Consider the following 25,690-nt stretch of genomic DNA (forward strand, 5'->3'; position numbering starts at 1 on the left):
TTCTGTGTTTCTGTGTTTCTGTGTTTCTGTGTTTCTGTGTTTCTGTGTTTCTGTTTTTCTATGTTTCTACGTTTCTGTGTTTCTGTGTTTCTATGTTTCTGTGTTTCTACATTTCTACGTTTCTGTGTTTCTACATTTCTATGTTTCTACGTTTCTGTGTTTCTATGTTTCTATGTTTCCATGTTTCTATGTTTCTGTGTTTCTTTGTTTCTATGTTTCTACGTTTCTACGTTTCTGTGTTTCTGTGTTTCTACATTTCTATGTTTCTATGTTTCTGTGTTTCTGTGTTTCTATGTTTCTATGTTTCTATATTTCTGTGTTTCTGTGTTTCTGTGTTTCTGTGTTTCTGTGTTTCTGTGTTTCTGTGTTTCTGTTTTTCTATGTTTCTACGTTTCTGTGTTTCTGTGTTTCCATGTTTCTGTGTTTCTATGTTTCTCTGTTTCTATGTTTCTATGTTTCTGTGTTTCTACATTTCTACGTTTCTGTGTTTCTACATTTCTATGTTTCTACGTTTCTGTGTTTCTATGTTTCTATGTTTCCATGTTTCTATGTTTCTATGTTTCTATGTTTCTGTGTTTCTGTGTTTCTTTGTTTCTATGTTTCTACGTTTCTGTGTTTCTGTGTTTCTACATTTCTATGTTTCTATGTTTCTGTGTTTCTGTGTTTCTATGTTTCTATGTTTCTATGTTTCTATATTTCTGTGTTTCTGTGTTTCTGTGTTTCTGTGTTTCTGTGTTTCTGTGTTTCTGTGTTTCTGTGTTTCTGTGTTTCTATGTTTCTACGTTTCTGTGTTTCTGTGTTTCCATGTTTCTGTGTTTCTGTGTTTCTACCTTTCTACGTTTCTGTGTTTCTATGTTTCTATGTTTCTATGTTTCTATGTTTCTATGTTTCTATGTTTCTATGTTTCTATGTTTCTATGTTTCTATGTTTCTATGTTTCTATGTTTCTATGTTTCTATGTTTCTATGTTTCTATGTTTCTATGTTTCTATGTTTCTATGTTTCTATGTCTAGTTTCTATGTTTCTATGTTTCTATGTTTCTATGTTTTCTATGTTCTATGTTTCTATGTTTCTATGCTGTTCTGTTTCTATGTTCTATGTCTGTGTCTACATTTCTATGTTTCTACGTTTCTGTGTTTCGTGTTTCTGTGTTTCTGTGTTTCTACGTTTACGTTTCTGTGTTTCTGTGTTTCCATGTTTCTGTCGTTCTACGTTTTCTACGTTTCTACGTTTCTGTTTTCTACGTTTCTGTGTTTCTCTGTTTCTGTTTCTATGTTTCTGTGTTTCTACATTTCTACGTTTCTGTGTTTCTACATTTCTATGTTTCTGTGTTTCCATGTTTCTGTGTTTCTACATTTCTACGTTTTGTGTTTCTATGTTTCTATGTTTCTATGTTTCTATGTTTCTATGTTATGTTTCTATGTTCTATGTTTCTATGTTTCTCTATGTTTCTATGTTTCTATGTTCTATGTTTCTATGTTTCTGTGTTTCTACATTTCTACGTTTCTACGTTTCTGTGTTTCTACATTTCTATGTTTCTGCATGTTTCTGTGTTTCTGTGTTCTGCGTTTCTATGTTTCTATGTTTCTGTGTGTTCTATGTTTCTATGTTTCTGTGTTTCTATGTTTCTGTGTTTCCATGTGTTCTGTGTTTCTATGTTTCTATGTTTCTGTGTTTCGGTGTTTCTGTGTCGTTTTTCCTTATTCTTTTCTTGAAACATTTTATTCTTCAAAACCGTTACGGCTACTTTAGTCTGATTTAGATGATCATCGATCTGCCAGATAAGTTTATATTTAATAAATGTTTTTTACATTTGATTTTTCCCTGAAAAGGCATAATTACATCACTCTGCCCATTATAGGTAATTGTACAGCCGTAACAATTAATTAACAATCTTAACAATGAGTATAAAAAAAAAGTAAAATGTCATTTGGCATTTTTCGTCTTTTGCGTTTGCTTGGCCTGTCATTCTTCGACAAGGCGTCTGTTAATTTTTTCATCTCTCGTTTTGATCGGTCCGATTTACCTAAAATATATGATGTTTAGAAAAAGAAGATTTATAACGATTGGTATATAAATTAGATTTCCGATCGGTTACCCCTGTCATTTTCACTCATATCTATCGTCGTTTCAGTTTCTTCATTTTCGTCTTCATTGGATCCAGTTGACATTTGTGTTTGTCTGCACACTACAGTAAATAATCGAAGCAGGAAAACTTTTAAGTAAAATACGAATCTTTTGAAGCATCCGACATTGCATTGATGACACGACAGACACGTATTTTCAAAATGAAATACATCCCCAACACACACGTCAGAAAATGGCACTCAACAAAGCGTGAAAACATTCATGCATTTAGTATATATAGAACTATAGTTTTATTATACGGTTTTATGATACAAATACTAGATTTCCAATCGGTTACCTGTGTCATGCTCACTCATATCTATCGTCGTTTCTGTTTCTTTATTTTCGTCTTCAATGGATCCAATTGACATTTGAGTTTGTCTGCCCACAGTAAATAATCGAAGCAGGAAAACTTTAAAATAAAATACGAATAATATCTCTTGAAGCATCCGACATTGCATTGATGACACGACAGACACGTATTATCAAAATGACACCCCCAACACACACGTCAGGAAATGGCACTCAACAAAGCGTGAAAACATTCATGCATTTAGTATATATAGAACTATTGTTTTATTATACAGTTTTATGATACAAATACTAGATTTTTGATCGGTTACCTGTGTCATGCTCACTCATATCTATCGTCGTTTCTGTTTCTTTATTTTCGTCTTCAATGGATCCAATAACATTTGAGTTTGTCTGCCCACTACAGTAAATAATCGAAGCAGGAAAACTTTTAAATAAAATACGAAAAATATCTCTTTCAAAATGAAATACACCCCAACACACACGTCAGAAAATGGCACTCAACAAAGCGTAAAACATTCATGCATTTAGTATATATAGAACTATGTTTTATTATACGGTTTATGATACAAATACTAGATTTTTGATCGGTTACCTGTGTCATGCTCACTCATGTCAGTTGCAGTTCCTTCATTTTCATCTTCATCAGACAAACCTTTAATAACATGACAACGATTTAAGGTCATTGTTCCCTTTCATATTTTGCAGCAATTTAAAAATTTTTCAAAATAGATTTTGTACAGGGAATAATTGCAGTATGGATTTATGTTGCTTACATTCCTCCGCTTTCTTGTCACCGGAACCAATTTCTTGTGGCAATGTGTCAAGCTTCAGACCTTTGAGAACTGTAACAAATCATTTAGAATGTTCTAATTTGTTTGTTTCCACACGAATGGCAACGAGCATGCGAATACATTGTGAAAACAATAGATATTGGGATATCTTGAGTGCATGAAACACTGAGTTTCTTGTGTTTTTAAACGTACTTTAAAATACCAACTTGAATTAGAAATCAATTTGAACATATAATATATATGTGTTATATATTTTTTTTAACTTATACAACCCGTCGTAAACCAACCTTGTAACACCTGGTGCTTCAGGGGTGCTGTGAACGATGCCAATGGAATTGACAAACAACCAGCCTTTTGTTTTTTTCCGTCCTGATTTAAGAAATAAGATGTGTCTCGATCCTGCCCTCCTTCTTTCACGACTGCTTTTTTTAGTTCGCTTTTGTCTACTATGATTGGCTGACCACCATCGTCCGGAATGCTTTCTATCCGTATAGCGATACTGCTAGGCTCCTTATCACCCGCCTTTTTCTTTTCTCTGGCAAATTTACTGATCTAAAGATAAGAAAGAAGCTCATCAATCTTTTGCTGAATTTACTAAGGTTAACATTTTTTAACAAAAGTTAATTTTCATTACTGAAATATTTGTATTAATTCGTGCAATTTTGAACTATTGATGTTTAAATGAAGTACTGTTTTGAAAATGACTGCATGAAATTATCAATTTATCATAAAAGAGTTTTATTTTTCCTATAGTCACATGTAACCGACTATTGGGCAGATACCGGATCACAATCTAAGTTCATTCTTCGAAAATTCATGTATCAGAAACATGCATCGAACGGATACTTACACATTCTTCGGAATAGTCTTTACACCTGCCCACAAACCACTGCCCGAATGCATTTATGATTTCGCTGGAAGACGATGATCCTGTATCATCCGGAATTGTTGATGATGAACGGGAGTTTTCCTTGGAAACAGGTTTTATCAACTAGAAGATAGAAAAAAAAAAAAAAATATATATATATATATATATATATATATATATATATATATATATATATATATATATATATATATACATACCGTCATAAAGGCCTTTCGCTGATCTCCAAAATATTCCATGACTGCCTCTGCAATACTTAATATGTTTCGCGGAATCTCCTTTTCAATATCACATTCTTCGCCGTCTTTCTCATTGTCAATAAAATGACTGAGGACAGACAAGAGGACGTGGAGAACGCATGATATCCTAGAAAATATACGTTTCAAAATTGGGCTTAAATTGGATGGTTAATGTTAATAATGATGAGGCTTGAAATTAATATATCCATACAGGTTACGCCCTGATTGGCTTTTTTCTAATAATAATGATGCTTTTAGCTTTATTTCATCAACTGAAGATGTCCCACGAGCGCTGTTTCATCTAAATTGGTTCCGCAATTTTAAGGTGTTCCGGTAATAGAATGGTATTTTAAATATCGTATTCGAGTGTTCAATACCGCATTGCCTGCATAATAGTTATTATACCTTATAAAATTTTTTTTGTCCTTGGAAAAGTTCTCCGTACAAATGCTTTCTTCATCCCACTGGGCATTCATATTCTTGGAGAGATTATTGGCGTACTCAGTATACTTCTCTTTTGCCTCAGGTGAGTAACAATACTCGACACCGTTCTCATGCTTGTCGAATATTGTCTTATATACGCCTGAAAAAAAAATTGTTGGTTATTTCGAGTAAAGTTTACATACATACAACATACCTATATGCATAAAAACATACATACACACGGCATAAATGCATACATACATAGGCGACTCACCGGAGAACTCTTGTGTAGTGTATTCTTCCAGTTTTTCACACCATTGTTCCACTTCTTCTTCGAGTAACAAGCGAGGTTTTATTGAACATATCAAAATTCTATCAAGAAACCCATCCTTGGTTTTGGCTAGGGGTTTAAACAGCTGCAGAAATGGTTCGGGCTGAGTGAACCCACCAAGGGCCAAAGTGCTTTCTAGAAGGACCTCACGCCGCTCCCGTTTCTCGACTTTACCAGCGGAACTGCTGTTATTCGTGCACGCACTTGTTAGTGCCCATTCAGCAATGCCATCGTAAAGCCTGCAAAATAACTGTCTCTCACCTGAGCCCTCTTGTTGCTTCTTCAAAATGAATTCGTAAAACGAACTCATTTCAGAATGAGCCAATAGAGCTCTACCATCGTGAGAGACGAGGTGCTGGAAGAGTCCTTTCCGCGTGAAGTCATGGATGACCATCGAATGAGCTGGCTCCTTCAACGCGCGGATTGGACTCTCCACAGCAATCTCAAACGCTTGCGATTTTCCGGCCCCAGGTTCACTCAAACACACGGTAAACAGATTGCACGGCTCCCGATAACGGTTCCGAATCTTTAATTTAGTTTTCGGACCCATCAAAGTGGACACAACCGAAATAGCCGCAATCAATATGAATTCTGGCCGTGTGTTCACGGAAAATGCCAATGCCATCAGCCATTCAGTTATTGGCTCCGGGAAAACTTCCAGTGGGAATTTAATCGCCCGAGCCATCTTGATGGCGTTCGCGAGCTGGCATTCATTCACAGCGGGCGTGGTAATTGGAAATATCGTTCTTCTCGAAGACATCATAAAAATCTACAATAAAATATTCGCTATTATATAGTAATCACAGTGACCGACTCCCAGAAGTCAAATCTAGTAGTTGACGAACGTTTTACAACAATTTTGTGTCCTTTGGTTATACGGAGTTAAACTTTTAATCACTATTCTAAAAGCTCGGTCATAATTCTCGCCGATGTTCAGTCTTTTAATGGTGCGGAAACTACAATAACATATAACAAAGTCTCTTTTCCAAATTTATTGTATGTCCGGAATTTTTTTTTAGGGCCCGACCGCAAATTTAAAATGGTGCATATACATTATATAGCTAGCCTAAAATTTATGTTGTTCGAGCTGCTATTTATAGGTACTAACTTTAGAACCTTACCTCTTTACAAGCGATTAGAAAAGGAGCGTAGCTTTTACAAACATACAAGTCAACCAATCTATAAAACAGAAGAATGTTGAATAAGGTTTAGAAGCTGCGAAAACTACACATTTTACTGGACATTAATGTAGAAAAGTTGCCTGACATATCCTTACCTTTCGAAGTGTACAATTGAAGGATACTGCAAATGGCGCGGGTTTTATAACAGTGAGAGCTGTCAAATTTTGTCTGCATTATTTCGAAACTGTATTATTCAATTAGCAATTATTAAAAGGTGTGTGTTCGCACGTCCTCGACTAATCCTCTTATAGATCTTTTAGATTATGGCGGATTAATTTTGTAAAATCATGAACGCCAATTCAAAAATCGTGTTATATTTCTGGGGAGCTTGAATGCGCGCATCATGCAAATTTAGTCTAGTTGCATTCGAATATCGTCTGTGGAAATTTTCCTGATCACCGTTCTCCTACATAATGATATAACGATTACTACATATTATGATTAGTGTAGTATTTTATCGAATCTAATAACTTGCAATGCTGTGTTTCTTTCGAAAACCTTCATTTGTCAAACTCCATCGCACCGTTTGTACTTAATTGTGCACTTGCATTAAAACCACGAAATACGTGTGCGCTTACTATGATATAAAACAAAATATTTACGAAGAAAATACGAAATTTATATAATGTGATTTTATAAATAGACTCAGTTATGGCAAGGTGTACCCCCAAGGAGACACGCCTTGCCGACGATAATTACAACTCTGGTATGAGAACTTGGTGCCCTATCTAAAAGACCGACAGGTAATGGAGCGAATGCAATATAAAAAAGGTGGTTAATGGCCAGCAGCAATTTGAAAACTAACAAGACCGAATACCCAAAACACAATCGGTCAGTGTAAGCGTGACATCGCAGAAAATAGAGCTCGTTTAAAGTTCAACCCACCTCCTCCACTAGCAATTATGCAAATTGCATGATTTGCAATAGCTGATACATAGAGGACCTCAATTGACAATTATAGAATATCTCAATTAACTATTTTACTTCAGGCGTACTTGTACAGGTGCTGGCGGTAATTCACCTCCACCCTTTTCTGAGCATGAATATTTGGAATTTTGTTGGAATGTATTCATATAAATCATCTTGTTTGACGGAAATAAACCGGCTAGGAAACCATTACTTCCAGCCAAAATTATCCTAAAATTGTGTGAGATTTAATGTGTCAGTATTGATGCTCAGAAAACTGAGCTGCGGTGAGGGCTATGCAAAATCCATGGCTTGCAATATTTCTATACGTAAATAAATCACATTAACTAATACAAAATATTTACGAAGAAAATACGAAATTTATATAATGTGATTTTATAAATAGACTCAGTTATGGCAAGGTGTACCCCCAAGGAGACACGCCTTGCCGACGATAATTACAACTCTGGTATGAGAACTTGGTGCCCTATCTAAAAGACCGACAGGTAATGGAGCGAATGCAATATAAAAAAAGGTGGTTAATGGCCAGCAGCAATTTGAAAACTAACAAGACCGAATACCCAAAACACAATCGGTCAGTGTAAGCGTGACATCGCAGAAAATAGAGCTCGTTTAAAGTTCAACCCACCTCCTCCTCTAGCAATTATGCAAATTGCATGATTTGCAATAGCTGATACATAGAGGACCTCAATTGACAATTATAGAATATCTCAATTAACTATTTTACTTCAGGCGTACTTGTACAGGTGCTGGCGGTAATTCACCTCCACCCTTTTCTGAGCATGAATATTTGGAATTTTGTTGGAATGTATTCATATAAATATCATCTTGTTTGACGGAAATAAACCGGCTGGGAAACCATTACTTCCAGCCAAAATTATCCTAAAATTGTGTGAGATTTAATGTGTCAGTATTGATGCTCAGAAAACTGAGCTGCGGTGAGGGCTATGCAAAATCCATGGCTTGCAATATTTCTATACGTAAATAAATCACATTAACTAATACAAAATATTTACGAAGAAAATACGAAATTTATATAATGTGATTTTATAAATAGACTCAGTTATGGCAAGGTGTACCCCCAAGGAGACACGCCTTGCCGACGATAATTACAACTCTGATATGAGAACTTGGTGCCCTATCTAAAAGACCGACAGGTAATGGAGCAAATGCAATATAAAAAAAGGTGGTCAATGGCCAGCAGCAATTTGTGTGTCGACGCCAATGGAATCTTTAATTTAACCAGATTATTCCCATTTCCGTATATGCAGCATAAATAGATGATATAAAAACGATAAAAATGGTTATTCATGTATAATGAAAACACAACGATCAGGATGAAAGCGTTCTATTTTTGTTCACTTATTATCGTTCTATTGTCAATAGCGAAGCCTACGTTAACTGTGGGGTACGATATCAATGGATATGTCAAAAAATGCATCGAGTCTGCAACCAAAGCTGCTGATCTTAAATACCATACGGAGCATACTATGGAACCCCCTGATATCAGGTACGATATATTTCCAAGTTTGGATGAAACGTGGGTAAATGATCCAAAGTCGTATTGTGTCCTTCCGTACATTCTTTTTGACCCTCTGTGCCAATTTAATGCTTTACTTGAAGGAAATACAATACTTTGTCCTAAGTGTGAAACAGACGATAAAATGTGTGAAAATAATCGAAAGGGTCACCTAGTTAACACAGGAGTTTGGAAAAATGGGCGACTGCAAAGACTAAATCCGCGTATCATATTTGGCCTTACCTCTCCCGTATTACTGGTATACAAGCAGTACTCATGTGATCTAGGCCATACTGAAATAAATAGCATAGATGTGGACGTCGTAAAACAAGTGAATAACTATAATGTACCATTCACTTTAAGTCATAAGTCAGGTTTCACAAATCGACTTGTCGATTATCTGGAAGAGCTACTTGATGCAGGTCTTAGCTCTAATCAGATCTGCGAAATTATACAGCGATGTTACAAAAAAGCATTTTATGAACGAGCGCAACGTTATTACCGTGATCATAACATTGCTATAAACATTGGCCTAACAAAAGAAGTAAGTCAAAATTTCCCAACGTTCGAACAAATGGACCTACCATGCGTAGGACATACGCTAGTTGGGGGTGCAATCATTTCCAGATTTAAGTCAGAAGAAGTATTTTATCGGCATTTTTTTTCAACAATTCCTGCAAGATGGATTAGTTGCGATCACACATTTAAAGCAACTTCGAATATCGGATATTTACGCGAAAGTGATAATAAGTGGGTAAAATTATTTCAAAGCCTATTTTGCGTATTAAATGAAAAAGGCACAGTTATCCAGTGGAAATTTACTAAAACGGAAGGAACAGCTGAGCTTGAAAATTTGTTTCAACAACTTTCGAAAAGATTTCTGACACAAAATAACATTTTAGAAGGAATATTCCTCGATAACTGTTGCAAATGGACATCATTTTTAAGCAAGCATTTTCCCGGTGTACCCATTAAGCTAGACATATTCCACGCAGTGCAAAGATTAGTGCGTAAAATACCAAAGTGTTCGAAATACTCGTCTGGCATGGCTAAAGAATATGGCTTAGTTTTCCGTCAACCAGGAGACATCGGGAAAAAAAGGTCTAGGCCTTCGCCTTCGCCTGACGTTATTTCGAAAAACTTAGAAAAATTTAGCAATAAATGGGAATCTGTAAAAAATGCAGCTGGATTGAGTGTTCTTACTAAAGAAATGTTGAAGGAAATAAAAAACATTCAGGTTCACATAAATAAGGGTTGTTTGTCGGACATACCTGTTGGGTGTGGAACAAACAAAAATGAAAGGCTTCATAGGGATTTAAAGAAAATTGTTGCAACCAACCGCATAGGGCTTCCATTGTTATATACGAAAATGTTTAGAATGTTGTACAGGTTGGCCCAAGAAAACGAGAAAGAAATGTCATCTATCCAAGTGACAAAAACTCAAAAGAATGAACACATTCTGATAACTGAATATGGACAAAAATTAGAATATTTTGGAGTAGAAAGGTGTCTGGAAGAGATAGAGAGATCCGAAAACAATCAACGACCAGCACGCAAGGTTAAGGGACTTGAAAGTTATTCGCGTAAGGAAGTAGAAGAAATTTTGGATGGCATTTCCATTTTGCAAAGGAATATCAAATGTAAATGGATTGTGGCCGAACATGACTACTCGGAAAGATCTGAGAAGGAAGAGTACGACACATTGGAGTACTTAAAGCAAGGGCTATCATTTTGGAGATCATCCGAATCTATCAGGGAGATAGTTGGAAAGCGAAAAAAATCTATGCACGTACCTTGCCAACAGAGGTGCCACGTCATCTTCTCACCACGAAACAAGTACAACAAGACAGCTCTGTGGAAACCATCGAGCAAGAAATTAACTCCATCGCAAGCCAGTGGGGTCTAGAAGTCGTCAGAATTGCAGGAGATGGGAACTGCTTTTTTAATTCAGTCGCATTTCAAGTTTCGCAGTTATTGAGTAGATGTGATTTGCAGACGCATGTTAGAGAGCATTTGTATACTTTGGGGATCTCATCAGCAGTCTCTGTTCCCGCAATAAGTGATATTTTGCGAAGCCATCTTGTCGCAGAGTGGACAGGACCTTTCACTGAAGAATACCAGCAATTTGTGGGTGAGGACGTCGACTTTCAGCAACAAGCACATGCTTTTTTAAATTCGGGTGTATTCGCTTCCACTATCGGGGACCTGATGCCACTTGGTTTGTCCAACGTCTTGCAGATACCGATACTAGTGCTATCAACGCAAAATCTTGTTCCATTTTATGAAATATACCCTCGTTCGTCTATTGGGAATGGAGAAGCAATATTGTTAACATTTAACCATGGTGGACCAGGTCATTATGATGCCTTAGTTCATAAAAACCAACACGCTGAGGAGAACAATAATGAAATCCACGATAATGGCCGCGTTTTATTAAACAAAGAAAAGACAGATAATTCAAATAGGGGAGCGTGTCGGTGTGGAATAAACGCCGGCAGGTCAAAGATGAATGGACCTGGGAAAAAATGCGCCTATAAGAGCCGATGCAAGTGCATACCACGTTATGGGAGTTGCTGGCACAAGTGTAAATGCAAAGGTCATTGTGGGGAAAATGGTAGTTGCAGAGTAATCAGTTCTGAAAATGTCAAGGGAAAGCGAAAATCAGGCAATCGAAAAAAACAACAAATTCAATCATCGCCATTCAAAAGCTCTCGCATTTTCTACGAGGAACGCACAAACTCCCAAATTGAAGAACCGTTCAATCGCCTAGAGTTTTTAATAGTAATGATTATTTATGTTACATTGAAAGGACTAAATGGAAATATTTCTAATGATTATAGCAGTGACGTTAAGAAGATTTACACCAAATTAATTGGACTGGTTACACAACACGATTTTTTGTGTAATTTGCCCTTGTTTGATAAAACTCTGGAACAAATTCGGAAAAATTTAAACAAGAAGTAACTTTAGTTAGTAAATATATACTAAGAAATATTAACTAAAACAATATCGTTATATCTATTTAGTGTAAATACAACCAGTGATTATTGAAAATGGTAAAGCTACCTCGGCTACACTATAATCACCTAATGCGTGATGGCGGTTTGTCGAGCTTTCCGCTTGTAAGAATCCTATTATGTTAAATTAAAAATATTTGTTAGTTTTCTACAAAATTACTGGTTGTATTTACACCGTCGCAGTCAGTGTCGTACATTAACCCTGTAACACCAATTTGGTATTTTACAAATACATTTTACTTGTTAGTCGGAATGCAACTAGACGACTTACTACGCCTACTACCCGCGTACAATAGGGGGAAAATTTTGCCACGTCAGCAACAAATCAAATTGCAAAACAAGCACTTGGAAATATAAATCTCATCAACACTGTAACACCCTTTGTGGCACTATGATATTTTACTTGTACTGACGCCAGACAACCCAAAAGATAGAAACATCGAATAACAAAAACACAGAAACATAGAAATATAGAAACATAGAAATCTAGAAACACAAAAACGTAGAAACATAGAAACAGAGAAACATAGAAACACAGAAACACAGAAACGTAGAAACACAGAAACGTAGAAACGTAGAAACGTAGAAACGTAGAAATGTAGAAACACAGAAACATGGAAACACAGAAACACAGAAACACAGAAACACAGAAACACAGAAACGTAGAAACGTAGAAAACAGAAACACAGAAACACAGAAACACAGAAACACAGAAACACAGAAACACAGAAACACAGAAACACAGAAACATAGAAACACAGAAACATAGAAACATGGAAACATAGAAACACAGAAACACAGAAACACAGAAACACAGAAACACAGAAACATAGAAACATGGAAACATAGAAACATAGAAACATAGAAACATAGAAACATAGAAACACAGAAACACAGAAACATAGAAACATGGAAACACAGAAACATAGAAATGTAGAAACACAGAAACATAGAAACATAGAAACATACAAACACAGAAACACAGAAACACAGAAACACAGAAACACAGAAACACAGAAACATAGAAACATAGAAATGTAGAAACACAGAAACGTAGAAACGTAGAAATGTAGAAACACAGAAACATAGAAACACAGAAACATAGAAACATAGAAACATAGAAACATAGAAATGTAGAAACACAGAAACGTAGAAACGTAGAAATGTAGAAACACAGAAACGTAGAAACATAGAAACACAGAAACACAGAAACACAGAAACACAGAAACACAGAAACGTAGAAACATAGAAATGTAGAAACACAGAAACACAGAAACACAGAAACACAGAAACACAGAAACACAGAAACACAGAAACACAGAAACACAGAAACACAGAAACGTAGAAACATAGAAATGTAGAAACACAGAAACATAGAAACATAGAAACATAGAAACATAGAAACATAGAAACATAGAAACATAGAAACATAGAAACATAGAAACATAGAAACATAGAAACATAGAAACATAGAAACATAGAAACATAGAAACATAGAAACATAGAAACATAGAAACACAGAAACACAGAAACATAGAAACACAGGAACACAGAAACGTAGAAACATAGAAATGTAGAAACACAGAAACATAGAAACATAGAAACACAGAAACGTAGAAATGTAGAAACACAGAAACACAGAAACATGGAAACACAGAAACACAGAAACGTAGAAACATGGAAACACAGAAACACAGAAACACAGAAACACAGAAACACAGAAACACAGAAACACAGAAATGTAGAAACACAGAAACACAGAAACGTAGAAACGTAGAAATGTAGAAACACAGAAACATAGAAACACAGAAACATAGAAATGTAGAAACACAGAAACATAGAAACACAGAAACGTAGAAACATAGAAATGTAGAAACACAGAAACGTAGAAATGTAGAAACACAGAAACATAGAAACATAGAAACAGAGAAACATAGAAACACAGAAACACAGAAACGTAGAAACACAGAAACGTAGAAACGTAGAAACGTAGAAATGTAGAAACACAGAAATGATGGAAACACAGAAACACAGAAACGTAGAAACGTAGAAACACAGAAACACAGAAACACAGAAACGTAGAAACATAGAAATGTAGAAACACAGAAACATAGAAACATAGAAACATAGAAACATAGAAACATAGAAACATAGAAACATAGAAACATAGAAACATAGAAACATAGAAACATAGAAACATAGAAACATAGAAACATAGAAACATAGAAACATAGAAACGTAGAAATGTAGAAACACAGAAACACAGAAACACAGAAACATGGAAACACAGAAACACAGAAACGTAGTAACGTAGAAACGTAGAAACACAGAAACACAGAAACACAGAAACACAGAAACACAGAAACACAGAAACATAGAAATGTAGAAACACAGAAACACAGAAACGTAGAAACGTAGAAACGTAGAAACACAGAAACGTAGAAACGTAGAAACACAGAAACACAGAAACACAGAAACACAGAAACACAGAAACACAGAAACACAGAAACACAGAAACACAGAAACACAGAAACATAGAAACACAGAAACGTAGAAACCTGGAAACATAGAAACACAGAAACATAGAAACACAGAAACGTAGAAACATAGAAACATAGAAACACAGAAACACAGAAACACAGAAACATAGAAATGTAGAAACACAGAACAGAAACGTAGAAACGTAGAAACGTAGAAACACAGAAACACAGAAACACAGAAACACAGAAACACAGAAACACAGAAACACAGAAACATAGAAACATGGAAACACAGAAACATAGAAATGTAGAAACATAGAAACACAGAAACGTAGAAATGTAGAAACACAGAAACATAGAAACATAGAAACATAGAAACATAGAAACATAGAAACATAGAAACATAGAAACATAGAAACATAGAAACATAGAAACATAGAAACATAGAAACATAGAAACACAGAAACACAGAAACATAGAAACATGGAAACACAGAAACATAGAAATGTAGAAACATAGAAACACAGAAACGTAGAAATGTAGAAACACAGAAACACAGAAACACAGAAACACAGAAACACAGAAACACAGAAACACAGAAACACAGAAACGTAGAAACGTAGAAACGTAGAAACACAGAAACACAGAAACACAGAAACACAGAAACACAGAAACACAGAAACACAGAAACACAGAAACACAGAAACACAGAAACATAGAAACACAGAAACGTAGAAACCTGGAAACATAGAAACACAGAAACATAGAAACACAGAAACGTAGAAACATAGAAACATAGAAACTAGAACCATAGAAATAAGAAACATAGAAACATGGAAACACAGAAAACTGGAAACACTGTGTTATATATTTCCGCGATTCTAATTATATATTCCGTGACCCGTAACATGGGCTTATAACCCAGAAAGATTAGTTTGATTCGATATTTCCATTACGGAAAATCAATATGTCGCGTATCAAACAATCGCAAGAAACAGTATGTCTACACAACCGTACAATTGGCAAGCAGGAAAAACTAATGTCTACGATAGAGTAAAGTTTTTGTTCAATAATGAAATACTCTGTGATGTTCATTTTATCGTTGGCAAGGGTTCGCAAAGACGACGTATTCCTGCACATCGGTTTGTCCTCTCAATGGGAAGCGCTGTCTTTGATGCAATGTTCAATGGTGGTATAGCAAGCCCAAATGATGATGTAGAACTGCCTGATGTAGAATCATCAGCTTTTCTTGCTCTCCTAAAATTCTTATATACAGACGAGATCCAAATCGGCCCAGAAACTGTCATGACTACATTATATGCAGCTAAAAAATACGTAGTGCCGATTATGGAAGATGCTTGCGTTGATTTTTTAAAGAAAAACCTTCGTCCTGATAATGCATTCATGCTGTTGACACAGGCGAGATTATTTGACGAGTCACAGTTAGCAACTAGATGTTTGGAATGTATTGATAAGAATACGTTTGAAAGTTTTAATGCCGAAGGTTTTACGGATATTGATTACAATACATTGTTAGCTGTTTTAAAACGTGACACACTAGGACTGAAAGAAAGCCAGTTGTTTCAACACGCAGTGCGATGGGCAAAACAAGAATGCGAGCGAAAGGAATTGAACAAAACGCCAGCAAATCTAAGGTAAATAATACAGATCTCTCGTGTATTACAATCATTAATATATTCTGGTATGGAAGGGAGCTCTTTGCAAGGATTCACGTCTAAATTTTAGTGGTTACGACTTAGAGAACTGTTGACATTTGAAATTAATAATCACAATCGATGATCGAAAATCCGACAAAAATCGATGATCGAAAATCCGACAAAAATCGATGATCGAAAATCCGACAAAAATCGATGATCGAAAATCCGACAAAAATCGACCCTCGACTTTGTACCCTCGACCAAAACCCAACCTCTGCAAATAGATGAAAAATTAATTCTATTTCTAGGTGTGTCTTATCTGAGGCTTTGTACCAGATCCGTTTCCCATTGATGCCAGTGGAAGATTTTGCAACAGGCCCAGCACAATCTGGTATCTTAACAGAGAAAGAAATTGTCAGTTTATTTCTGTATTTCCATGTGAATCCCAAACCAAAAGTTAATTTCATTGATAAGCCAAGATGTTGCCTGACCGGCCGGGAGAAGTCTGTCAGGAGATTCTCAAAAGTTGAAAACCGATGGGGTTATAGTGGTACAAGTGATCGGATTCGGTTCTCGGTAAACAAGCGTATCTTTGTTGTTGGTTTGGGCCTTTATGGTGCAATTCATGGTCCCAGTGATTACAATGTCAAAATGCAAATCATTAACACTGAGACTGGCTTGGTTTGTGGAGAGAACGACACAGCGTTTAGTTGCGATGGAACCCCAAGCATATTCCGTGTGATGTTCAGTGAACCAATAGAACTCTCCCCAAGCATCATTTATGTTGCAAGTGCAACCTTGAAAGGTGCTGATTCGTATTATGGCACAAAAGGACAGCGTAAAGTTGTTTGTGAAATACCTGAACCAAAGGATGAGAATATTGTGTTTCATTTTTCATATGCTACTGGAAACAATAATGGAACCTCGGTCGAGGACGGACAAATTCCTGAAATAATTTTCTACACTTGACTCTAAAATGTACCCTAATTTTGACATATCTGCATGATGTAGTTAGGTGAACATCTTTGAGTGACTGTTATACTCTTAAACTTTGTATATATTTGGCTACCTTGAAACTGAAGTTGATTGTGGGTATGAAATGCATTAGAAACACAGCTATATAAACAAGTGTTTGTCATCTCCACTATCAACATCCTAGATATCAAATAAACTTATGTAACATACATGTCCTATATTACAATCAAGTGCTAAAACACATTTTATATATAGAATTTTAGGCCTTGTGATATATATATGTACATAATGGTGTTATTTCAGAGATCTTGAGAAAAGACCTTGAGTAAAATAACATTAGCTAACTGAACTAGTGTTCTTGGGCCGGTTGTATCAAGCCTGTTTAGCTTAAACGGTGGATAAGTCAAAATTAAATAACATTCTTACATCTGTCTTGAATGAGTTAACTTGAATATTATGCACTAAATATGTAGTTGTAAACAGTATCTTTGCATTAAGGTTAAAAACATTTAGTTTGCTTGTTGAATAAAACGATAGACTTGCTTTCTATTTTGAACTTAACCACCGTTTAAGCTAAACGGGCTTGATACAACCGGCCCCAGGTTGACAGACCATCTACAATGTAGGCTGCTCAAATGTATATGGAAGTAAGTTGTTTATGTATTTTTTGATTTGCTCTAAGCTAAAATAATTGTTTGTGTGCTGCAGTAAATACAAAAGGCATTAAAGTGGGATTCAAAGAATACCTATTCATCTTTTCTATTCCTTTTCCTTCGATGATCCAGATCATCAACAAAATTGCTCATCATTTCGTATTTTCAAAATAAGTTCCAATGCTTTTTTAACATCCTTGCTTATAACTCCCTACAGCAAGATTGATGATTTCTGTTTTAAAATGAGTTGGTTTAGCTAAAGTTAGTCCAGGCTAATTTCATTACCTGTAGTGCATTGAGTAGATGTAATCTATACACATTAATTGTCTTGGAATGCTCAGTATCTGCCTCCTGTGTGAATTTGCAAATATAGCATTTAAAAACCTGGCAGATATAGTGTATTAACAATGCAGTTTATCAAATTACAAAGTAGGATGATGTAGTTTCATACCATCAACTGGTTTTGAAGCCTTAAAACTTGTTCCTCCAAAGCACAAATTTTCTGCTCAGATTTCATTTGTGCCTCATCCCGTGTTTGATGTTTCAATTCCAAAATCTAAACAAACCATTTTCAATTGCATTATTACATCTATATATTACATTAATGATATACCTGCATTGCCATAACATGCATGCATGGTCCCATTATTAAACACTATATATGCATACCTGACGTTTTAAATTATCATTTTCCTTCTTTAAATTTGAAAAACTAGCATTCAAAGTTGACAGTTCTTCTTCAGTCGATTCCTATTTTACATAAGAGAACACCTGATGAGTAAGTGACCTAAACCTGTACCAACCAATTTTGTCTAGGCCTGTATAGTTACATTACAACAATCAATTATAATACTGGTTTATATATTAATTAAGTTACCTTTAATTCCTGATAAACTGTTATAGGAATAGTTGGTATACTGTCATCAACATTAATATCAATCTATGTAGGAATGATTTAATATAACTTATTTCAGAGAAGTTAATTATAATGCATAAAATCCACAGTCTGTAATTAAAATATATCTTACCAGCTCATTTTTCAATTGCTCATTTTCTGCTTTTAATGCATTTATTTCCCTCTGAAAATTCTCCTGTTGTACTTTTTCCACATCATCTTTGAAAAAAAAATTGAATTTAAATTAATGGAACAGAAGGACATCACTTTGATATGTAATTGACTAAAGTTTTATATTAATTTTTTATTTCAATCTTACCAGATTGTCCAACAGTTATTTTGTTATAATTAATGTCCTCCTTCAATCTGTTTACTTTGTTCTAGACGTAACAAAATAGAATTTTTTATTAAGTTCTTATTTTGCATTGTCGGTGTACAAGGTAAATCAGAAATTTATGTAGTACATAGATTGCGATGAAATGGTTTGAAGCAATGTTTTTCACATCACGGTACATTATATTTCTTAATTCTTACCTTGTTTGAGTGTGACATTTCCATTGTGGGCAGTTGAGTGTTTAATCGGTTATTTTCTCTTTCTAACTCCTAAACATGTTTAAAGACAGATGATCATCTGAAGCTTGCATACATATACAGAAACAAATCACCCATGCAGGTACATATTATCATTAATCAAGTAAAGTCATTCAGAAAGTCAATGTATTGTGTGTTGTTTTTGGACTGACTATACAAAACCAACAGCACATGGCCTATTTGTTAATTGGTTTAGTTTGTCTCATATATTAGATGTTGGATGCAATGTTTTCATGCAGCAATTTGGACAACTAAGACCAAATCAAGATGAAGACAAAAAAACAACTGCTTTACCTGATCCAATTTACAAACATTTGCTTCAAGCCTGCCAGGATGCGATGATGAGGAAATGAATGTTGAAACAGAATGCTGCAGAGAAAAATACTATTTTAGTTCATCTAAGATCAACTTAAGATGCAGCTATGCAACTTTTCAAATGCCAGCTATATCATTCCCCAGAAAAACGTCTGCATAAAGTATACACTAAAAGCTTTTGGTAAAATGCAAGGCAACTTAATTATGTCATATATGCAAAGTAATGGCGCCAATGTCCTGTCAACATTTTGAGTAGATCATAGAAAAGTTGGATTAATAGAAGATTATCTTCCTAATGACGTTGACTTAAGATTTAAAGAAATATTTGCTTTAAGGATAAAATTTTAATTACACAGTACAAGTACAAGCTGTGCTATTGTAGGATGCAATTTTGCTGTGCCCAAACATATATAATCAATGGATGGATGGCTTACTATATATGGAAGGAAAAAAGCACTGTAATTACAATGGCCTTAATGATTCTCCTGTTCATTGTTTAGCAGTAAAGAATTCTTCGAAATGATGCCATTAAGACGCAAATGTCATGGTGGGGCACAAAATAACTGAACAATTTAGTAATTTAATAAATGCATCAACATACCGAAGATGATCGTCTGTCACTGCTGTAGACACTCTAAAACAGTCAAAGCATAAAATCAGCAGTGCCAGGTGCCACATAAAAAAGTTATCGAGGAAACAAGCTTACACCGAATCTGTGTTCTGAATCAGGATGAGACAACATTGAAGCAACATCGGAGCCGTCATTACTACCAATCACAGATCCCTAAAGGGGGAATAATTACATCAGCAAAGTAATGCCAAATTGGAACTGTGATTTTCAAAATGCAGGAATAAGAACAAGAATTAAAATCACTTACATCTTGAGAGTCCTCATCATCAATATATTCCTCAGCTACAAAAATAATTGTAAGTACAGTAAGTATTTATTAAATGATTGTTTGGCAAACCAGCAGCTAAATTCATTACTACATTAAGTTAAATTCAATTACAATAATTTAATACAAAAATAGAGGTATGGTTATAGATACCATAATCCCATTGGGGTAAAACTGGAGTGTCAGAAATTATCCTCACAATTTCACCATAGCCACTGATCCGAGCAAAATCTTCAGCTGGAATATGAAAAGCTCTTCATCAATGCAATATATTATGTACCAGCTAGCATTCATGGAAAATGTTCATATTGTACGTACCTTGGTGACCATTACTATCCCTCAATAATGGATTAGCCCCGTGTTGTAACAATGTACAAACAGCATCTTTCAGACCAATCAAAGACGCATACATTAATGGTGTTCTAAAAAGGAGGTTTAAAATACTCTATCATGCCACATATAATGTTTGTAGTCTATTAATAATAAAATAATATCTGGGGCCGGTTGTATCAAGATTAGATAACACTCTTACATCTCTCTTGAATAAGTCAACTTGAATATTATGCATTGAATATGTAGTTGTAAACAGTATCTTTGTATTAAGGTTAAAAACATTTAGTTTGCTTGTTGAATAAAACGATAGACTTACTTTCTATTTTGAACTTAACCACCGTTTAAGCTAAACGGGCTTGATACAACCGGCCCCTGGAATTTAACAAGGATCTTACTTATGTGCACTATCAGTGACATTGACTCTTGCTCCATTTTCCACAAGTATTTGTACAATACTTTCCCGAGCAGCCTGAATAGCAATCAACAATGGTGTTCTACCATCCTATATTTACAAAGACGTTAATTTTTATTGAAAACTTGGTAGTGTCTGTTCTACACATCAGAAAAAAGGGAATAGATTGGCTTCTGTTATGAAGTATTATAAAATTCCCAAAAAGGGTTAGGTTTTAACATTCATGAGATAATTTGCAATGGTGGAGTGATCTCATTTCAACCCAGTCATTGTGAACCCAGGTCATTAATGCCTGGTGGTTGAAACTTGAAAGAAACTGCAAATAAGTAAACAAACCTTATCTCTTGAATTTAACTTTGCTCCATTTTGAATAAGAATTCTTACACAATCAACATGGCCTTTGCTTGCTGTGAATACAAAACAAATTTAGCATCTTCTTCAATTCAAAATGAATAGACTGGATTTGCAATATGATACATGTATTACAAATACACAAAAAGGTTTCAAAAATTAATACAGCTGAATACCTGAATGATGCAAGGCTGTCATCTTGTCCGCATCTATACTTCCAACTCGAACTTTATATTGCAATAATTTAACAATGGAATCTGCACTCCCAGATTTTGCGGCAGTATGCAGTGCTGAGCCACCTTATGATAAAAAATAATTATTTTGAAGAGATTTTCAATTTGCTTCTCTTCAATCACTCAACTTTCCTAACCTGCTTTACTGACTGGTACAACATCAGTACACCTTTCTAGTAATGCTTCAAGGCATTCAACGTGACCATGTTCACAAGCAACATCCAACCTGAAAGAGATGATAGAGTCACTGGAAGGACTCTATTGTGATCTTAATTCAGACATTCAGTTATTTCTGTAATTGCATGGCATGAGTTGTAGCAATACCCTGCCATGTGATTTATCAGTTTATGAATATTAGTGCATTTGTATTAACTTTGTGCTGTTTGTATTACAGTATCTCTTTGTATTCAAGTGGCAAAGCAAAATAAATAAATAAATAAATATATAAAACAGTACAATAATACAACCAACAATGATTTTTGTCACAGTATCAGTGATAGTTTCCGACTAAAACACGTGAGACAGTGATACAAAATAGATGGGCCATGTTTTTCATATTTATATATTTTTGAAATATTTACATTGTTTTTCCATCAGATTTCTTCTTTAAAGGTGTGACACCTTTCCTCAATAAAGCCAACCTATTTGGTAGAAATATTAATATTTATATTTACAGGTTTATGTGGGAAAAACAGCTTAAAGTGGTTCTCAACCCACCCTGTTATACCTACCTCAACTTATTTTCTTCACTATGAACAATATAATCCAATATTTTATCATCATACTTCGTCCACTCCATCAAAGCTACCTGCAGAAAAAAAGGACATGGTGAATATTTTAATACGTGCGTTCTTGTATAAAGTACGATTTTATAATAGAATAAAGCAATTTCATAGCTTTGTTTTTTAATACTAACATGAGAAGATGATCCTTTCCCAAGTTTGTCCTTAAATTTCTTCATTTTAAACGTCTAACTTTTTACTAAATACTAGTTTGGGACCATTGATCAATGTTTGGGACCTTGACGTGCAGGTAAATATAGCGAAATATGCGAATATTCATCGTAAACATAAGTCGTAACCATGATCACAAAGGTCATTTCAGACATTTTTGACTAAAAAAGTAAATACAAACATCCTAAAATAAACAAAATGCAAAAAACAAAACAATTCACGCAATTTTTAATCTTTTACTCTCAGCAAAAGAACAGTCCACGTGAGCCTGAGATATCAGATATCTTACGAACAGCGGCCATCAAATCCCCCATACTTTATTAAATACCATCAAACGAAATGATGTCGTTTGCATTCGATGTGAATAGTTGCATATCAAGTATGGTAGGTACCGTAGACCTGTTTTCAACAATCAAATTATTTTAATGCGTTTTAAAGATATATTTGTAAAAATGAGTGGTTACAAGCTTTGCGAACAACTAGAAATGGATATAGTGAATTGGTCATCACTTTCATTATCTGACAGACATATATTTAACTTATGTCTCAACTGTTTAATACTAGTTTGGTATTCTTTATCATAATTGACACAATGGTATTCTTTACATTCCTGTTCTAAATGATATCACTCAAGATTCAGTAGTTGCCTGCTATTGCTGTTATAACGAACTCAGTGGTAATAATAGTGAACGATGAAATGGTCTTGTAATAAATCTCAACTTATCTCAACAAAGGGTTTGTTCTCAACTCTCCGAGGGTACAATCACCTACTTTACTGCATCTCCCTCCAATCTTGGCCTGAATGAGGGCAGTGGGAACCAGGCCTGATACTGTATGGGTCCCCTACATGCCTGCAGACGGGCACTTAATACTGGGAGGCATAGTTAGGTTGGCTGTAATCAGGCAGGGAGTTCATGTAACCCTGATCGCCTTGATACGTGGAATCCTGAGAGAGGACTGCATCCCCTTGAGACTTCAAGTGAAAATCTTCAGCCAAGTAACTATCCTATAAGAATAAACCACAGGGTAAAATATTTAAGAGAATTGTGCTTCCAAGACTTCATAGTGAAAGTACTACAGATGTTTGCATTACATACCTGTGACAGTTCTGGTTGGGATAATGGTTGAGATGCCATAGGTTGAGACATACCACCTTGAGTAAGCGGACCTTGGGATAATGGCTGTGAGGCCTCCTGTAATTACAATATATATTATCAACAAACAGCGGCAAGTGTTGGAGATTTTTTTCCCTAAGTTATCATCTTACCTGACTAGCCTGGCTTGTATTCATGCCATAGGAACCATGATTTACTTGATGTCTATTGTTTGAAGTTTGTGCACGGTTGTTGCGATTATACTGATTAGAAACATGTTGTTGTCGTACACCTGGCATTGGGCGACCTGGCATGGCCTAAAAAACCAAACATAGTAATGAAACAAACATAGTTTGAAACAGGGTACAGTATAAATGTTCTTGTCTATAACAAAACGTAGTTCCCAGTTGTGGCGTAGTTTAACTGCGGAATCTGAAATCTGATACAAAAGTTTTGGACTTACTTGATTGTAATAGTTATGTGGAGGTTGGGGAGGCATAGGTGGCAAAAACATTCCCACAGGAATAGGGATATTTCCAACAGCAGCTGCAACTGTTCGCTCCGCACCAATATAACCCATTCTGTCATGCGTCCGGTAGTAAGCGTCCTGGTATGTCGCCGTAGGATCAATCTGTGGCGCAAAACCAGGACCGATAACGCGGCCGGGCATAAGCGCTTCACGCGCATCAAACATTGTAGAACTCATAAAGCGACCTCCCTATGAATGATAAGCATAAGAATATAAGTTACAGCATCTCTTGTGATTTTAAAGAATGGAGTAAGGGTAATGGGAAATGGTTCATAGTCGGTACAGAATGATTCTCAGAATGATTGCAGCATATGAAACATAACTTACCGGGTTTGTTTTGTTGACAAGTTTCCTTGGTTTACTGAATTGAATCATACTTTCCTTCATGTTGTTCAAAGGTCCTATATAAATGATCAACATATCTCAAAATTCTAAGAACCATCTAAGCACTTGCAAATAATTCTCATTAAAAAAGACCAACCTTCAACAAGAACTTTATTCTCCTTGTAATAGTTTAACAAGTGATTCCACAATTCTTGCTAAAGAAATAAAACATTGTAAAGATACAAAAAATATTCTAGGCAGATCTGTGAAGGATTGAGCAGAGTCGCCACAAAATAAAATACGTAAGAAACTTTAGGATTTACCAACCCTGGACAAAACTTTTGGGTTTCCAACAATCAAAGTTCCATATCTATACAAAAAAGGAGTACCGCGTAAAATATCAAGCCGAGTAAAATATTAAACGACAAAAGGCAAAACTAACTTGGCTCTAGTCAATGCAACATTTAGACGACGAGGATCTTGTAAGAAGCCAATACCCTACAAGAAACACAGACGAAATATTCCTTCAGTATACATATAACATGAACATCACCTGTTTTTTGAGATGCATTTACCTGATGTTCATTAGAACGGACACAAGACAAAATAATGTAATCTTTTTCACGTCCTTGAAATGCATCCACACTTGCCACTTCAATTTCCTAAAAATATCTGAAGTCATATACTGTGCAAACAAGTGGTGTATAGCAGCAATAAAGAGATATTACTTGGTATAAGTTGACATGCATAGAGCCACTGTACTGCATGTACTGGACGATATAAGCTCGTTGGCCTTCATAAGGAGTGATCACGCCAATCTGTTCAGGCTTAACACCAGCACGGAGAAATCGAGTTGCAATTTTTTCCACAGCAGCAGCCTCGGTCCTACACGACAAGATTATGATGGGAAATGTAAATGTCTGCAAATTTATCTCTTTTTAAAATCAGAAATAAAAGTCGCAGTGGAGGTGCTAACCTGTTAAGAAAGGAGGTGCCAGAAGATCCAATTTCTTCTTGCCCAGTTGTAGCGTAAAAGAACATTGGTTTCTCAGGTACTGGCCAAGGGAAATCCATACCTGGCTGCATTCTTTCAGCTGTGGAAAAAATTATGCTGTATTAGTATTGTCCAACATACACCAGCTGGAGGGTAAAATCTAGTCAGAACTCAAAGCTGGAAAAAACCATATTTACCAACGGTGACGCCGTTCTGTAAAGTACCATCATAAAACAAGTTGGACGGGAA

The 25,690-nt window shown here is 35.4% G+C and overlaps 5 protein-coding genes across 5 annotated transcripts; 2 read left to right on the plus strand and 3 right to left on the minus strand.

Annotated features, from left to right (window-relative positions):
* Positions 1 to 2,097: 2,097 nt before the first annotated feature.
* LOC114544306 lies at positions 2,098 to 5,452 on the minus strand (the record flags this gene model as incomplete). The annotated part of the gene is made up of 10 exons (XM_028562974.1): positions 5,055 to 5,452; positions 4,763 to 4,940; positions 4,319 to 4,484; positions 4,083 to 4,223; positions 3,520 to 3,784; positions 3,215 to 3,283; positions 3,034 to 3,093; positions 2,750 to 2,800; positions 2,425 to 2,538; positions 2,098 to 2,187 (listed from the first exon to the last, which is right to left on the minus strand). Coding segments are annotated over exons 1-10 (1,501 nt in total), but the record flags the coding sequence as incomplete, so codon positions are not given.
* Positions 5,453 to 8,556: 3,104 nt separating this feature from the next.
* LOC114544301 lies at positions 8,557 to 11,702 on the plus strand. Its single transcript, XM_028562970.1, has 2 exons — positions 8,557 to 10,500; positions 10,545 to 11,702. Exons 1-2 carry the CDS (start codon positions 8,557 to 8,559, stop codon positions 11,700 to 11,702), a joined length of 3,102 nt encoding a protein of 1,033 aa, XP_028418771.1.
* A 3,461-nt stretch (positions 11,703 to 15,163) lies between these two features.
* On the plus strand, positions 15,164 to 17,382 carry LOC114544305 (BTB/POZ domain-containing protein 2-like). Its single transcript, XM_028562973.1, has 2 exons — positions 15,164 to 15,890; positions 16,202 to 17,382. Exons 1-2 carry the CDS (start codon positions 15,235 to 15,237, stop codon positions 16,860 to 16,862), a joined length of 1,317 nt encoding a protein of 438 aa, XP_028418774.1. The 5' UTR covers positions 15,164 to 15,234; the 3' UTR covers positions 16,863 to 17,382.
* A 12-nt stretch (positions 17,383 to 17,394) lies between these two features.
* Positions 17,395 to 22,738, minus strand: LOC114544304 (ankycorbin-like). The gene is made up of 21 exons (XM_028562972.1): positions 22,464 to 22,738; positions 22,279 to 22,355; positions 22,129 to 22,188; positions 21,685 to 21,773; positions 21,491 to 21,613; positions 21,300 to 21,370; positions 20,947 to 21,053; positions 20,537 to 20,640; positions 20,372 to 20,455; positions 20,201 to 20,235; positions 20,029 to 20,106; positions 19,924 to 19,956; positions 19,302 to 19,376; positions 18,951 to 19,019; positions 18,736 to 18,796; positions 18,550 to 18,635; positions 18,399 to 18,461; positions 18,191 to 18,271; positions 17,973 to 18,077; positions 17,807 to 17,872; positions 17,395 to 17,732 (listed from the first exon to the last, which is right to left on the minus strand). The coding sequence occupies exons 1-21, from the start codon at positions 22,506 to 22,508 to the stop codon at positions 17,658 to 17,660; spliced, it is 1,587 nt and encodes a 528-aa protein (XP_028418773.1). The 5' UTR covers positions 22,509 to 22,738; the 3' UTR covers positions 17,395 to 17,657.
* Positions 22,739 to 22,931: 193 nt separating this feature from the next.
* LOC114544302 (regulator of nonsense transcripts 1-like) lies at positions 22,932 to 25,684 on the minus strand. Its single transcript, XM_028562971.1, has 12 exons — positions 25,639 to 25,684; positions 25,424 to 25,541; positions 25,176 to 25,332; positions 25,023 to 25,109; positions 24,890 to 24,945; positions 24,775 to 24,817; positions 24,605 to 24,662; positions 24,451 to 24,524; positions 24,058 to 24,312; positions 23,768 to 23,911; positions 23,598 to 23,693; positions 22,932 to 23,506 (listed from the first exon to the last, which is right to left on the minus strand). The coding sequence occupies exons 2-12, from the start codon at positions 25,531 to 25,533 to the stop codon at positions 23,366 to 23,368; spliced, it is 1,221 nt and encodes a 406-aa protein (XP_028418772.1). The 5' UTR covers positions 25,534 to 25,541; positions 25,639 to 25,684; the 3' UTR covers positions 22,932 to 23,365.
* Between the last annotated feature and the right edge of the window lie 6 nt (positions 25,685 to 25,690).

This window comes from Dendronephthya gigantea, unplaced genomic scaffold, assembly GCF_004324835.1.
Source record: "Dendronephthya gigantea isolate DGI-Jeju-01 unplaced genomic scaffold, DenGig_1.0 000721F, whole genome shotgun sequence".
NCBI classification, from domain to species: domain Eukaryota; kingdom Metazoa; phylum Cnidaria; class Anthozoa; order Malacalcyonacea; family Nephtheidae; genus Dendronephthya; species Dendronephthya gigantea.